This window comes from Nanorana parkeri, unplaced genomic scaffold (genome assembly GCF_000935625.1).
Source record: "Nanorana parkeri isolate BGI_ZX_2015 unplaced genomic scaffold, ASM93562v1 scaffold838, whole genome shotgun sequence".
Lineage (NCBI taxonomy): Eukaryota > Metazoa > Chordata > Amphibia > Anura > Dicroglossidae > Nanorana > Nanorana parkeri.
The window spans coordinates 295,733-311,842 of NW_017307106.1; the positions used below are offsets into that span (position 1 = coordinate 295,733).

Below are 16,110 nucleotides of genomic sequence, written 5' to 3' on the forward strand. Positions count from 1 at the left end.
TCCCTGGTATCCCCCCCCCCCCCCCCCCTCCCTTGACGCCACAAAGGTCCATGGCTCTAAATAAATACCATTTCTGATATCCTTCTATTTTTGTGGTTCTAATTGACCTCCCAGTTTTATGTCGCTGTATGCTAGAAGGGTATGGGAGACACATCCATGTAACTGGAAGGTAAACAAAAGTACCAATTTATGACCCAAGTACCTAAAATGTATCTTGTAGTCAACATTCTAAACATTTCATTATACCACCACTCAATTATTTCAATGAAATGGGAAAAAAATACCTGAATTGTTTGGCATGCATGGCTGCCATTGTTGGTAAGAATAGCCGAGATGGCTTGAAGAGTTTTTCCTGTTTCTCCCCATGCTACCACCAGACTGAATAGGCAGGCACAGGAAAGTGCAGTTAGCGACTGTCCGGTGGTGTCATTGGCTCCTGTACTACGAACAGTGATTTCCAGAATAAGCTGAAGAAGAGATTCTGTGAACAGAAAACATCGGAAGTAAGGTATCAACACAGTAAGTTTGCTGCTATGTATAAACAGTTTGCAAACTAAAATGATCTAAATTAAGTAGGGCTGCAGAAATTAACGAATTAATCCTTCGATTAATCGTTAATTTTTTTGATCGATCAAAGTTCTTTTGATCCATACTCACCTCTCCGCACTTTGCAATAGCCAATAGCAAACTAGCTAATGCACCCGCCCACTGCTGCTGTCAATCAGCAGAGGGGGGACCTGATTTTTTTTCTATCAGGTCCTCTTCTGGTGATTGAAAGCAGTAGGGGGCGGGTGCATTAGCTAGTTTGCTATAGGCTATTGCAAAGTGAAATAGCTAGAGCTGCAGCTAACGATTATTTTCAAAATCGATTAGTTAGCCGATTATTAAGTTCGATTAATCGGTTAATCGGATAAACAATAAAATACATTTTTAAAAATGGCTCCAATGATGGGACTACTAGTTTGTATTGAGGTTGTAGTCCATCACAGGAGAAAGCTTGGAGCGGTGGAAGTAAAAAAGAAAAAAAAACGAAATTAATCGATTAAAAAAATTAATCAAACAGGAACATTTTAATAATTACCAGCCCTAAATAAGTAATGGTTTATTCTTAAAGACAACACAGAGCAATAGCAAACAACCAGAAATCCAAAGTAAAAGCAGACCTACACTGAAAAAGTAGAGATTTGCTGCCATATATAACAAGGATAATTGTGGTTTAGCAAAAGGCTTAAAAATCTATAATTTTCCTTGAAACTCCACATGAAGAGTTGCTGTGCATTTCCTAGCCTGTCGCAGTTACTAGGCACTCCTGTTCTTGTAGCTGAATATCTGCCGTGTAAGATAATTGAAGGCAAAGCCTGCCCATGACAACTGCAATTCTCACCAGATCTCAAGTGTCTCCCTGAGCTCCACATTAACAGTTGTTGATGTAATTACTGTGCAGGTTCTTGTTCTTCTGAGATCCTGCTGGAGAAGGAGTTCTGCTAGTAGACCTGCAGTACAAGAATCTCCTGCCTACTTAATTTTTGTTTTTTGTCATTGTCAGCAAACGTGCTGCAGAAGCATAAATTCAACACTAGTTACTAGTCGTTCACCCTCATTTGAGTGTTCTGGTGCATAGCTTCCATAGAATAGGCCCATAAAATGCCGCTTAGGCCAAATTCACACCATTTTGCCGACCAGATCTGGAACACGGAGCCTTGTGTTTTGACACGATTTGCAGCATTTGACTGGGGGGGGAGGGAGGGGTTTAGCTTAAAATGGGCTTTCAGGTGCATGCGTTTTTGATGACTATGTATTGCAAACCAGAGAAAAATGAGACTAGCAGTATTTTTTTTGTCGGATCCGAAACGGACTGCGTGGTGAGAACAGAGCCCAGAAATACCATATAGAGATACATTGGGATGCATATTTGGTCCGAGAACAACTGTTCCGGTCTGGACATGATGTGAACAAGCTCTTAGGTCTCGTTCACACCTTGGCGTATTGCATATGCGCGACCGTCGCGCATTTTTTACCGCGATTCGCTGTATACTTGGCTGTATCCCAATGGAAACGCGCAACAAAACGGCCCAAAGTAGTACCTGTACCTTTTCAGGCGTGGGCCGTTTTGTAGCACGTTAGGGACGGGCGGAAATACGCCAAGGTGGGAACGAGACCATTGAATACAATGGGATTTATATTGTTTAGCGTTTTGTAGAGCGTTCGCCGAGCGTAGAACGCGCTACAAAACGTTCAGGTGTGAACGAGGGCTTAAACTAACTGGACTGCAGAAAAGTGAACTGCAGAACCCAATAAAAGCCCGGTAACATGAGTTAAAAAATATTCACTAAAAACAAGAATAGAGACAACTGTAGGACCTGTTAAATACAACATCTAAAGAAACTCTGTTTTTCTGCACTTCAACCTTTTTCACCTCTAAAAAAAAAGAGAAAGAAAAAAAAAAAAGAAGGTCGACAGAGATACTTTGATGATCCTCCACTGTATGTGTAGTTGTGAGTCTCCAACCACAAAACATTACAGCCCTGTGTTTTACTCCCTAGTATTAGCATGCTGTAAATAGACCCCAAAGACATCTTAAGTCTTGAGCATTTGGCCAGCACTGATATGTACCTACTGACAATATACAATAAAGCCAAGAGCACTCTGGCTTGCATCTAATCTTACCCAACACTTCAGGGGGTTCGGACTGGAGTCCCTCTGGCTGCTGACCCTGTAGTATATTGAGGAGAGCTTGCAAGCTCCTCAAACACAGTGACGGGTGAGAAAAGCGTGTCTCCTTTATCAATTCAAACACTTCACATAAACCAATTTCAATTATCTGAGGAGAAAGCAAAAAAGGAACACATAGTACACTTATTACAATATTGTATTAAACGAACAATGAATTCTAGTGTGTAGCATAACATAACAGGTTCACAGAAGACATTGCACTGATGCTCCTGCTTAGAGTATTTACGGTTTCTTTATACCACATTTAGATTAACATAACATACAAGAAACCTTTTTATCCACCGCAAAAAAAGCTTGGCCAATTATTGCAAAAAAAAAACAAACAAAAAAAACATAGAAAACCAAAAAGCTCAATGTAACTGACAGAAAGGCCTTGGAGGGTTGCTGTGCACAATGAAGGCAGCTTGAATCAGAAGAGCAGTAGATGAATACAGGGAAAGAACAATCATATACATTGTGTGTCTAAACAGCAAGCCAAGGTAAGTTGGGGGCTATGCAAAGTTATTGGACTACTGTACAAATAAAAAATATCAGCACATGAATGAGAAGCTCAATACAGGCCATGGCTTTATTGATCCTAAAAGACCTTTACAACTTATGTAAGTTAATTGCTTCATTTATTAATGTTCCACGGAATAAAAAGTGAAGCTTCAGTTCTTAAGCTTGTTTGGTAAATTCAGAACCCGCGAACGCATTTAGGCCCCAAAAACAAGCTGCCAGATGTGACAAGCCAAATGGCTCAATACAAAAAAGCATTCCCCTTGAAGCACAGGAAGGAATGGACACTGAAGCACCAGCTCATTTCATGTCCTGACATATCTAAAAGCATGAAGGACCTGCACTTAAATCTCAGGAGAAGGGCTACACTGCTGTCATGGGAATACATCAGCAGTCATCTTAACAGCATATAATGTAGCTCTAGACAGTGGCTGCACTACAGCCCCTGACAGGTAGCCAAATGGAGCAGCTTGAGGACACCTTAGTTTTGCCTTGTTTTATTCAAATTACTTCTTTACAGAATTTCAATGAAAGTCCTGGCTCACCTACTCAAAAAAAATCAATTACTTCTGTTTGAGGTGACCCAACTTCTTTTTATTGTAGATCACATATTCTACTGCAGAATTTACTGGTAGAACTCAGAATATGTTGTTCCCACAGTGACGGTAAGCTACCCAGACACTGAAGCAGCAAACCATCCACACATGATAATATACCCTCCAACATGATCCAGGGATGAAGTTCTGGTCTCAAACACTGTATGCATTTACTAAAAGGTTTAACTTTTGCCTCATCTGTCCATTATTATAACTTATTGGAAGATGTGACAGCATAGGAAGTCCATAGAAAACTGAAACTCGAAAAGGGATCAGTCTATTCTCAAAAAGGCATAAAAACAAAACAATCAATACATTTCTTATGCATTTCAGCCCCACAACTGAGCCTTAGTGGTAGCATAGGAAGCACCATTAAAGATATCAATAACTTGTTAAAGATGTCACCAGCACACCATATATGTCAAAACAAATAGCAACGTTTCGGGGCCACACAGGGTCCGCCTCATCAGGCTTATTTTAAGCCTGATGAAGGGGACCCTGTGTGGCCTGATGAAGGGGACCCTGTGTGGCCTCGAAACATTGCAAATTTGTTTTGACATGAAGCGTCAATAAACAGACGTGTTCTTCCCTTTAATATGGTGTGCTGGTGACATCTTTAACAAGTTTCAGTATTGGCGGCACCATCCGCGATCACTTCGAGCACCCACGCTGACCGGGATACCCGGTAAGGAGTGCAGCAGGATTCTGGAATACATACATTAAATATATCCAGACAAGTCAAAACGCTATGTAACCCATGGCTATCAGAATACCTGAACAGTGACTGCAGCTGACTGGCCAACTATTTTCCCCCCAGATCGAACTTAAGCCAATTTATCAGGAAACAGCTGAATTTCATTCTGTGCATGGACAGTTTAAGGGCTTGGTCACACCAAATACAGTGCGTTCCAGAACAGTTAGCTGCTGCAACACTGTATAGCATAGTGTTCTGGGGTGAGGGGGCGTGTCACTGCACCGGAAGTCAATGGCACCGCAGCCAGGCCTCCCACCCGTAGTGCGAACGCCCGCACTAGAACGCACAAACAATCCCTGCGTTACCATCCTGTGCGATCTTAAAAATGCTGCATGCATTATTTTTTCAGATCGCACTAGACCGCCACACCCCCTCCCGCCCCAGAACGCAGGGGGGGGGGGGGGGGGGTTTACCATGCGATACAGTGCGTTTCAGCAGCTAACCACTCTGGAACGCACTTGTATATGGTGTGAACAAACACTGAGGCTAAAATGTATTAAAAATTCATGTGCTGGATAACTAAGAGCAAAAACTAAGTAAAGCAGGTACCTGCCATCTCTAGACACCCTTTTGGTTAATGGGCCTACCATACTTCATGTTTTTTTTTTTAACCAAGTGTAAATGCTTACCTTTGGAAGCTTAGTAGGTGGCTCTTTGGATTCCTCCTCTTCATCGCTGTCTGACTCCCCACTCTGCACAGAGTTCTTTGAGGATAATAAAACGGAGGTTTCTTTCCTCTGCCATTCCAAGACACAGTGACGGACATTGCAATAAACATTGAATGCTGAAGGGTTACTGTAGAGCTTGAGGTCGGGTATGAAAAGAGCATTTTCCAGGTTGTCAGCCTTAAAAAAAAAAAAAAAAGTTACATAACGCTAAATATTGCATTGGATTTGAAAACAACTGCAAGTAACAAAGACCCCGTCACTAAATAAATATAAGCAGCCCTGGACTAATCTCTCGAAAACAGCAGTCTGGCATGAGAAATTAGGAGCCACTACCCAAAGTGTTTTTGAGAAACCTCACTATGTTTTGTCACAGTGTTCCCGTTCATACAACATACCTAAAGATAATGAAATATATTTCTAGCAGGTTTAAACATAGGACTCGATAGGCAGTTTCGATTGTTTAGAATCGCTTGCAATGAGCAATTAGGCTGAGGAGCAGGTTTTTTGTTTTAAGTGCATTAACAAACAATGTACCACCCAAGCCTTAAGGTTGTTAACCCTATGTTAGGACGGTGTACACATTGAGCTCACAACAGATAACCCAGATCTGCTGCACAGTACAGACAGGGTACTTATGGTAAACATAACTCTACAGCTCCTGCTTCACATTACATAGACCGAAAAAGCAAGTAAGATTTTTCAGCAAGCAAGGGCAAAAAAAAGCTTTAAAAAAGAGAACTATGGGGTAACCTTTTTATCCCATAGTTCTCTTTAGGGTCACGGGAGGACACATACTAGCGCCTTCCCGTGACTCATAGCTCGGTATATAGCGAGCTACTGCTCACTATATACTGAGTGCAATGCGCAGCCGGGACGGATCCCAACAACACTGTCAAGATCCACCCAGCTGGCTGATTGACAGCAGGCTCAGCATATCTAGAGGCAGACCCAGCTGTGGCCGCCCCCTCCCCCATCCGTTCCTCCAGTCAGCGCTGGAGTATCGGAGAGTCTAGGGGGGAATCCCTGCAGGGAGCGGTGGCTAGCGGGCACCGCTCTCTGCGGGGAGAGGATTGGGAGCTGAACGAGCGACGGTATGTGTTGGCTCACTTCCCGATCAATAGAACCGACGTGTTAGTGTCGGCTCGACTATGAGGATCAGTGTAAACTACTCACCTCATAGTTCTCATTTATTAAAAAGGAAATACAAATGACCTGCAACTTAAAGCTGCACTCTAGGCAAACATCTAAATATACAGATGAATTACATATAATGGAGTTGTTTTACCCAACAAAAGGTTCCGATTTCTGTCCTGTTACATGTTCTGCACAGCTCTACCACAAAGCACAGCCCTGCCTGGCAAGGCAACCGGTTTATTTCTCTATTGAAGTTCCACTTTCACTTACCCCCTTCCCACACCCCCCTACACTGTGAATCACCAGTGAAAGGAGAAACAGCACAAATCTGGCTAAACATCTTAAAAAGGAACTTGGTTCCATCCAGGATAGCTCACTTCTGCCTCCAACAAGTGCTTTTGGGGCTGTGATGAGGTTCATAACGTGAAACACATTTGGTGGACATGCCCTTTTTTCATTACAGGCATTTCAGCTCCGATCTACTCGATTGCACACTTGTATACTAAGAGATCCATGCCCCTCCTACACAACCACTTTGAATATCTCCATAAATACCAATGAAAACTAACTACGTTTGTTTTCCTTGCAGTTAAACTATTACCCCTTTTTGTAAATATTAAACTTTACCCTTTTGTGAGGTCAAGACCTGACTACATGGTTTTAGGACAAATGAGAAGCACGATACTTTCCTAAAGGTCTCGTCTCCATGGGCCTCTTGTGAAAGCATGTCAATGAACCCTTCCTTGCTCATCCTACTGTAGTTATGAATGTCAGGCGTGTGCTTGTTATGAGACTGCCACCTTACTTTCCCTCCCCCAGCGTTCCCTTCTTGCTTCCACTCACTCTACTTCAAACTGCACCTTCTTTCACATACCCCTTGTTCCTCCTTTATTTTATTCTTTATTCTCATAACACCAAGCTGGAGCAGAGGAGACGTTATAACTTATCCTCTGCTCCAGGTTGTAAAACATAGGTGGTAACATATTCGCAATAACCCTATATTATACACACTGAAACTTGTCACACTTATCACAGCGCACCGGCCAACACACCCACACTGTGATGTGAATGGGAAGCATAGAAAAAAAAATGGTTTCCAATGTGTCCTTGCAGTGACCTGCATTGATCCTGTGTGGTACAATGCAGGTCACGGCAGTATGTGTAAACGAGCTCTGAATATATTGGGATTGATGCCCCTCCTTTCCTACAGAAAACTGTACGGTTGTGCAAAAATGCAGTTTCTCTTTAACAGAAACATCTCCCACACTTCCCAGGAACACAAACACCAGCTGTAATTTATTCAGGATGATAACAGTGAAGTACTAGGAATTGCAATTATTTCATCTGTTTGCACATAACTTGCAGAATAATTAGTCCAAATAACTGCCAGAAATACTGCATGTTCTGTTTAGGAAACCCACATTTCTGCAGTGGCACAGACCATAAGGGTCATGCTATATGAAAATAAAACCATCCATATTATCAGAAACTAAACTAAACAAGCATGTTTAATGAAATGGTCTCATTGTAGAGGCTCAGTACAGGCAAGAATTCACAGTACAGAGTTCACATGCTGACTCATTTCAGAGGAATTCATTAGGGCTACAGTGCTATTAAAATGCTTTGGGCATAAATTTGTCACCATTTCTTCTTTCACATATTTCCACTTTTCCTTTGTAGATTTGAACATTAACTGCACACACTGTGTTGGAAAGGATTACCATATTCACACATAAAACATCATGAAAAATGCGTGTTACACTGCAGCCAGCAAAAAAGCGACAGCCCTGATTAACCTTACGACTGCCCAAGCTTTCCCCAGGTCTTGGCTGTCCTCCTTGCTGGCTATCCAATGAGATATAAAATAATGGAGGCCACGCACGCATCGATTTTAGATTTTGATTCCACCCGATAAGAGCAATCGATCTATAGCCGACCATGAATCCGTTTCTATGCAAAACACACAGGAAAGTAAGATCCGATCGATTATTTACCAATACAATCATAAGTAAGCAATCGAACCTACAATCTTGCGTCCAATCCTTCATTTAGATTAATTGGAAACTGTGAAACCAGCAGAAATTATTACTTTCCATTAATGCTACTGATGGGGCATTTGCATGAGAGATCGTATTCACAAGTGAAGCACGAGTGATCGGATTTAAAGCAAGATACTTTTTTTTTATGCACCACAAAAATATTTAAGAGGTTCGGAAAGCCTGGGCTCTACTAATACTGGATTATCTATGTACCAATTATCATAAAAAACAAGAAACATCTTGACAGATAAGTAGCTGAAGACAAGACCAATATTCACATATCCAATTTAATGAACTGGGGCCTCATTCACATGGGCAGCAAGGGGGAGGGGTCTTAAAATCTCACAATTATACCGCAGATTTGCTGCATCCCAGCTGCCTGGCAGCCGAATAGTGCTGTATACATTGGCATGGGCACGATGCTTTGCGCCATGGCAAAAAATATACAGCATGTCGCGTTTGACAAGCGGCCCTGCATGACAAACGCAACAACTGCAACTGCGTGGGTACACGGCTGCATCACAGTATTGCAATAGAGAATCCACATTGGGTAGTATTGCCTACTGAATGCCGGGCAGTTGCTGCTCCACCGTGGATCGCTTTTAAGAAGACAATGGAGACTGCAGACCATGTCAGCGTGGCCTTAATGGAAACTGTAAGACCAACCAAAAATGGCATAGTAATGCGCAAGCCTATATCCACAGAACAAAAGCCGTAGTAATCAAAAGGGTTAAAACGTGATCATGGACTTCTCATTATCTATAACTTCCCCAACAACTACCCCTGTCATTAATAAACTGAATATTAAGCACTTATCAGCCCTTTAATTTCTCCAGATATGACTATATACAGTGGAATTGTGGCAAAGCTTGCTCATAGGCTGGGTCAGGATTCTAATTGAATGGATAGGTGTTTCTTTTTATATATCTCCAGCAAAGCAGGATGTTCAGTTTGGATATCTGTCTGCAACATGATGTAATGGAAGTGGGAAGGCAGACACTCCAGCCATCAGATAATGGACAGCATATTAGCTGAAGGTTAGTGGAGTAATTGCTTATCTTTACACAATTTGAACAGCTCCAGACTCCTGGGCTGCATAATAGTTCCAGGGCATTGCCACAGCTTGCAAGGAGATTAAACAGGTTCAGATTCACTACATAGGAACTAGAATCTAGAAGATAAAGGGTGTTCATTTTAATATTAAGGCTTTTCAATCCTGTTTAATTTTTTTTTTCTTACAGATTCCCTAAAAAAAACAAAAAAAGTTACTGCTGTTTAAAGTCTCAGATTTACACACACAGCATGTGTGACAAAATCACAATGAACAAGTATCAGATATACTAACATTTAGATAAGCTTTGGCCAGGATAAGGACTTGCTCCAGACCATGAGATAAAAGGAAAGGAACAAAGCATGTTTGGAAGGACAAGAGGCACTCCTGTCACAATAACAAATAGAGGATGACTGGATTGCTCTGACAATACCAACCATCCACAGAGTAGGTACAGTTTTATATTACCCTATTACAACTCATGGCACATTCAGCAACTTGTAAACATTGTTTTTAACTGTGCTCTCCTCCATAACAGGAACATATTAGGACCTTGGATGTAAAAGCCACAATTATCATTTTTCACCCTAATATATTATTACCTTACTCGCAGCACATGATCCTACGCGATAGTATTATATGGATTTTTACAACTCAGGAAAACAGAATCAGAGTTCGAGTAAACTATGGGGCCTAGAAACATGCCAGCAACAACAACAAAAAAGCTCACTTGTTTCTACTGCGTCACTCTCCACTGCCCACAGTCCATGGAGGTGTCACTCTCTCAGGCTACCGTTTACACTATGGGGATGAAATTCCTATGCTCCTTGGCTCTAGAGGCGAGAATGCCAAGTGAACAGCATTTGGCCAGTGCGTATGTTTTCTATGTTCCCTGTTCACATAATAATACGATTGTGATGAGCAGTGCAACCCGGAAAAAATGCAGTTTTCTGGATGGCACCACACTAGGGCTGCATCCAACTAATCGATATCAATGAGAATAGTTGTCAACTATTCTATCGATTAGTTGGTTGGATCCCCTAGCTTCCTCCTCCCCACTGGGAGGAGGGCGCAGCAAGCAGTGGGCGGATGCAATAGCCAGCCTGCTATTGCAATTTGAAATGGCCAATACCAGCCCACTACCTGCTCCATTTACATTCAGCTGCCGTCTGCGGAATCTTGCCACTTGCAGCTGTCATTCCCTGGCTGAAGCTATTCAGGGCCGGTGCACACCTAGGCGACACCCCATCGCACTGCAATTGTGCACGATTCCACGCATATTGCTGCACGGTCAGGAGTCGCCCAGGTGTGCACCGTTTGCGCCGTGGGTGCCATTATTTTCCAATAGCACCCCAGTTGCGCCGGGCGGCAAGCGCGTTCTCCTGCTGCGATTCCACGTGTGCTTACGATTGCGGCTAAAAACAGCCACGCGGCGTGTATTGCAGAAAAAAAAATAATGGCACCCACAGCACGATCGGTGCACACCTAGGCGACTCCTGACCGCACGGAATCGTGCACGATTGCCGCGCGGTGGGCTGTCGCGCCTAGGTGTGCACCGGCCCTCAAGTGCCATGTGTTTACAATACAATTATATATATTTTTTTTAAAAGTCATTTTCGATTTCGGCCTCACAAATTCTGTTGCGGGATGTGTGTTGCAGTGACATTCATTTCAATGGCACCCCAAACGCGCCTCCCACCCACAGTGTGATTGCCCGCACTGGAACACCTAGTATCTCAATGCCGTGCGTTCCAGTGCAGTGAGACTGCAAAAAAATGTGCATGTAGTTTTATTCTGAAATCAACTTTATGTTTCTAATACTGCATTTGTATATATTCTTTTTAAATTAAGGATGGTATTTAAATTTTTTTTCTCTGATTAAATCGAACAAAATAAAAATCGGCCAACTAATCAATAATGAAAACAATCATTAGTTGCAGCCCTACACCACACCTCACCGCTATGTGACCGGGAACCTGAATAGAGTGTACAGCTTGTACATGCCAAATAAAAAGGTAAAAAAATTTAAATAACTGATATGCCGAGACAGCACATTACAATGCCCACCCGCTAAAATTAAGCGTTTTAATGGTGTGATATGTATTGTAATGAGTGGGGTAGTGTGAACATGTGGGTTTTGCAATGTTTTAGACAAAGGAGCAACACCTTTGTGGTCCAGCAGCAAGGTAGGGATACAGTTAAAAGCAGGCAAATAGGTTTTTTTTTTTACCCTCACTAGAAATCCTGTGACTGGCGAGTTGCCACCAGCGAAATGACTGCTAGTGTGACATAGGCTAAAGCTGCTTACTTTAATAACTCTGGATCTAGATTTACTACTACTGAACAAGTTGCTAAAAGGGCATTTATTAAACAGTTAATCTTACTGCAAGAAAAACTGTAATGCACTATTAAGCACTCTTGTCTTAATACTCTGGTCATGGGTTTGAATCCCCACTTAGGACACTATCTGCAAGGAGTTTCCATGGGCTTCCCCTGGTTTTCTTCCACAATCCAAAAACCTGCTAGTAGTACGAGTGGAATCTTCCTAAGAAAATGCCTCTAGTGCGTCTGAATGTGGTAGAGACACAAGATTGTAAGCTCTTTTCGGTGACAGTGAAAGGATCTATGTGCTCAGTAAAAGCATTGTTTAATGTGTTAATGCTGTATAACCAAAGTAAAGGAACATAATACAACTCATGATAGCAAATTCATCTATACCTTGCTTCGCAATTTCCCTTTTGATTTGGCCTTCTGCTTCCGTTTTAGTTTCTTCTTGCTAAGAATTTTCTTATTTCTAAAAACAAGGGAAAAGAGAAGGAAATTAAACTTTACAATAGATGTATCACTTTTTGCAATAAACAAGCTGGTTAAACAGGCATCTTTATTAGAAGTGTTATCAGACATGTTGTACAAATTCTCAGGCGATTATAAATGTAAAATTTGCTTACATCTCAACAGCTAGCCGTTTCTTAGAATCACCCTACACATGTAAATGAGCCATAGTCCAGGCTAACACTTTCTACCTAGAGTCCAGAACATCCACAAATGATGAAGGGAAATATTCCAAGCAATGTTTCACCTTGATTGGCTTACAGGCCTGTTCACACCTTAACGCTGCACTATATGCACATTATCTGTGTGTTTAGCGCAAACCAGATGCACTGGTGCCTTGCCACTTCTCAAAAGCACTCCAACGCACCCCTGTGCAAACAGGGCTGTAATAACGTGCGTTCCCATATGATTAACGTATTGCATGAGTTACTTTTTTCATTGCATGGCAGCATAAAACACGTTACTGCAATACGCGCTGGAAGGTGTGTTGAGGTGCCATTGAGAATGAATAGCAATACACCAGTGCACCTAGCATGCTGTAGTGTGCGCTGTGTGACAGCATGTGCTAAACACATGGATCCCGCAAGTTTAGCACCATGCTATGGTGTGAACAGGCCCTTAATTGGACCATCTACGTCATGCTATCTACGTCATGTCTACATGTGTTGTATGGTTGTTATCCACCAATTCCAAAGGTGAACTTCCACTTTAATATAGTAGATTTTGGCTGTTCCATTCTGCGTTTACCCATTAAGTTCTATTTCCTATTTGAACAAAAAGGTATATGCATAAATTTACAATAGCTTTCCTAAAAATAAAAAAAGTTAACCAGTAGCACACATACATTTTCCGTGTAACAGTCTGCAGAAAGTGCACCACGAATATCAGCACCTACAGCAATCTAGTTCCAGTAACGCCATTTGTCGGGAAAGGAAGGAGTCAGAAAGCTTCTGGCACTTAAAGAAAAACCAATTTGCTTGTTTTACAGCAACACAATGCAAGCCAACACTGTCCAAGACAATTCCAGCGTCTTGGCTCTCCTTACCAAACCCTTCCCAACGTGCGAGCCTAGCAACAAAATCAGTCCCATAGCAACCACTCTCTGATGGGCCTACAGCAGTAGTGTGCTCACATCCATCCGTTTTGTTCTGTATTTATATGTGCCATAAAAATGGCCAACAAAACAGGAAAGAATATGGATATCCACTGAAACTATTATCAATGTAGTCCATGTGCAATATAATCCTCCCACAATGCTGCAAATGACAGGTAGAAAAATGTGGACAGAAAGCAATGTGAAAAAAACGAGAGGTGTCATGAAGATAAAGCAAACTAACCATACATTTGTGGGGGGGAAATAAAGCAACACAGGCTATTCACAGCAATAGCTGACATTAAGCAGATGGCACCTAACAGATGAAGGTAGAAAATACAGCATGCACAAAGTAAACAATATATTATGCAAGAAGCCTACATCGCTGAGCTTTCTTCAATCCATCTGTTTGTGTAAAGTCCATTTTCAAATAACTACATTCCAATCATGAAAAATCACAGATAAAACCCTGCACATGCTGAGGATAAAAAGGATTCCATCACTAAATGTCACCAGGAAATAAAAGAAGTCACTCCACCTATCTGTAGAACATATAGAGGAAAAGAAGGTCCCCTTTATCAAGGACAATCACTTTCATCCCGGTGGTTTTCAAATGGCAAAACGAGATCTGACAATTCTGTATACAGCATATGCTCAACATTTCTAAAAAGAAAACTGGGCTGGAAACGCTAAAAGGTTACATTAATAAGCTCCTCCCACCAGCCAAACCCTTAGGCCCCATTCACATGTAGCGACATACCTTTGCAGCGGCCGGGATAGCGCGACTTTCGGGGCGACGTTCCAGCGACGGTAGCGCGACCTTCTCCGTCGGGCTCCATAGAAAAAAAGCAAAATCGAGCAAAATCCGCCGAAAAAAGGGTCCGGTAGAAGCGACTTGCGACCGCGACGTGGAGCTAAGACAGCTCCATTGACTATCATTAGCCGGCGTCTTCTCGCGATATCGCGCAGCAAAAATGCGTGAAATCGCGCAATAAGTCGCTACATGTGAACGGGGCCCAATATATTTTTTTTTCTTAGGAAAAGTCTGTCTGCCATCTGTGAGGACAATTAGGAAGAACCGTACATAGATGTATCCCAACTCCTCCTCCACCATCGTAGGAGAGGATGTAATGCTTTGTTGAAACCAATATCCATATGGTGACAGGATGCCCAAGTCCAGTGTATGCAAACACTAACTTCCATTATGGTCGAAAACAAGCCATCTCTAAATATCCGATCTCTGTTTAAGGGCTGGTTCGCACCACAAACGGTGCGTTCCAGAGCGGTCAGCCTCTGAAACGCACTGTATCACAACCCGTCCGGCTCCCTGCTGCAAGCACTATTTCTGCAGATCGCACTGAACCGGAACACAGGCACCGATGTGCCAGGCGTTCTAGTGCGTGCAATTGGACTGCCGGCAGGGGGGCGTGGCTGCAGTGCCATTGAATTAACTGCACCACCACACCTCCTCCCACCCCTGAATGGAGGGACCCAGCCATGTTGCGATACAGTGTGTTCCAGTGCCCTCAGCACTCATCGGTCATTATAACTCACCTCTGATGCCTTGTATGGGCACTCATGCAACCCCAGGTCTGCACCACAGTGGTTTAAAAGTTTGTACCTCCGCTCCCGCAATTAGACTTCATCATTTATTTATGGGTACAAAGATGTTAACACTTCAACAACTACATACTAAGTGGGGTGTTCACCCTCTGGACTTTTGGCATTATATACAGATCCTACATTTCACATTTTCCCTTCCGGAGTCAATTAGCTCCAAACCTGATATCTACCAGCTGGAAACTCTCCAATCTTTGGGCGAACATGCTTGGCATTGAGTTTCTCAATTGTACTAACTTCTTCAAACAAAATCAAACGCTCCTCCATCTGATTTATCTCTATGGGAGACTGAGTTTTCGACCACTTTATCTGCTGAACAATCAATCCGACAGGATTCTACTCCTCACCTCTTAGTAATCAAATCGTGGAATCTGCTTCCAAATTTTTAGCCCAGCGGTATTATACTCCTGCACGTATGAGCTCCATTTCTCCTACAGCATCACCTACCTGTTGGAGGGGGTGTGGTTATAGGGGTCAATTTTCTCATTTGTGGTGGTATTGTGGATTGGTTTTGTAAAATTGATCACTTGAGACTGATGGAGCAACCAACATACGCCACTCAAGATAATTCTGCCCCGTTTGAAAAAAACATGGCAACCCTGGATCGACTTCAAACTTACACCACTTTACTTGCACAGTGTTACTGGGTATAATAATTTGGTATTGTGTATTGTTACCCTAATGAAGTTGTGCATTTTATACATGCTTCTACTGACTTTGGGATACTCATGCTCCACCTCTCTTTCTCCCTCTTCAACTTTCTTCCGTCTCCCCCCACCTCCTCTTTCCTAGTCTTTCTCCCTTCTTTGACAGGTCTACCTCATTTCTCATTGACCTCTTCTACTGTGCTTTGAATTTTGGACATCAGACTCCTCTATGCCTAGTCATGTGAATGTTGATATTGACTACTTGTACTTGGTGAAATGTGAATTCCCCTTACATTTTTTTTTATCTTGACCAACACCAAAGTCTTGTTTTATTTGCGATTCTGTCATAGTATAAAACTGTGGATTCTAACCATTGTGGGTGCTGGTTGTGCGAATACAGTAGACAGCAGTGGAGACTTCTCCTCCCCCCCCCCCCCCCGCCCCC

General features: G+C 42.5%; 1 protein-coding gene across 1 annotated transcript in view; it reads right to left on the minus strand.

The window, feature by feature from the left end:
- MYCBP2 (MYC binding protein 2, E3 ubiquitin protein ligase) overlaps positions 1 to 16,110 on the minus strand; it is a 243,252-nt gene that overhangs the window by 169,792 nt on the left and 57,350 nt on the right. Inside the window, exons 3-6 of the mRNA XM_018565383.1 lie at positions 12,192 to 12,267; positions 5,211 to 5,426; positions 2,668 to 2,821; positions 285 to 481 (exon numbers count right to left, since the gene is read on the minus strand). Coding sequence (XP_018420885.1) covers positions 285 to 481; positions 2,668 to 2,821; positions 5,211 to 5,426; positions 12,192 to 12,267 — 643 coding nt within the window. The remainder of the gene's footprint in view (positions 1 to 284; positions 482 to 2,667; positions 2,822 to 5,210; positions 5,427 to 12,191; positions 12,268 to 16,110) is intronic.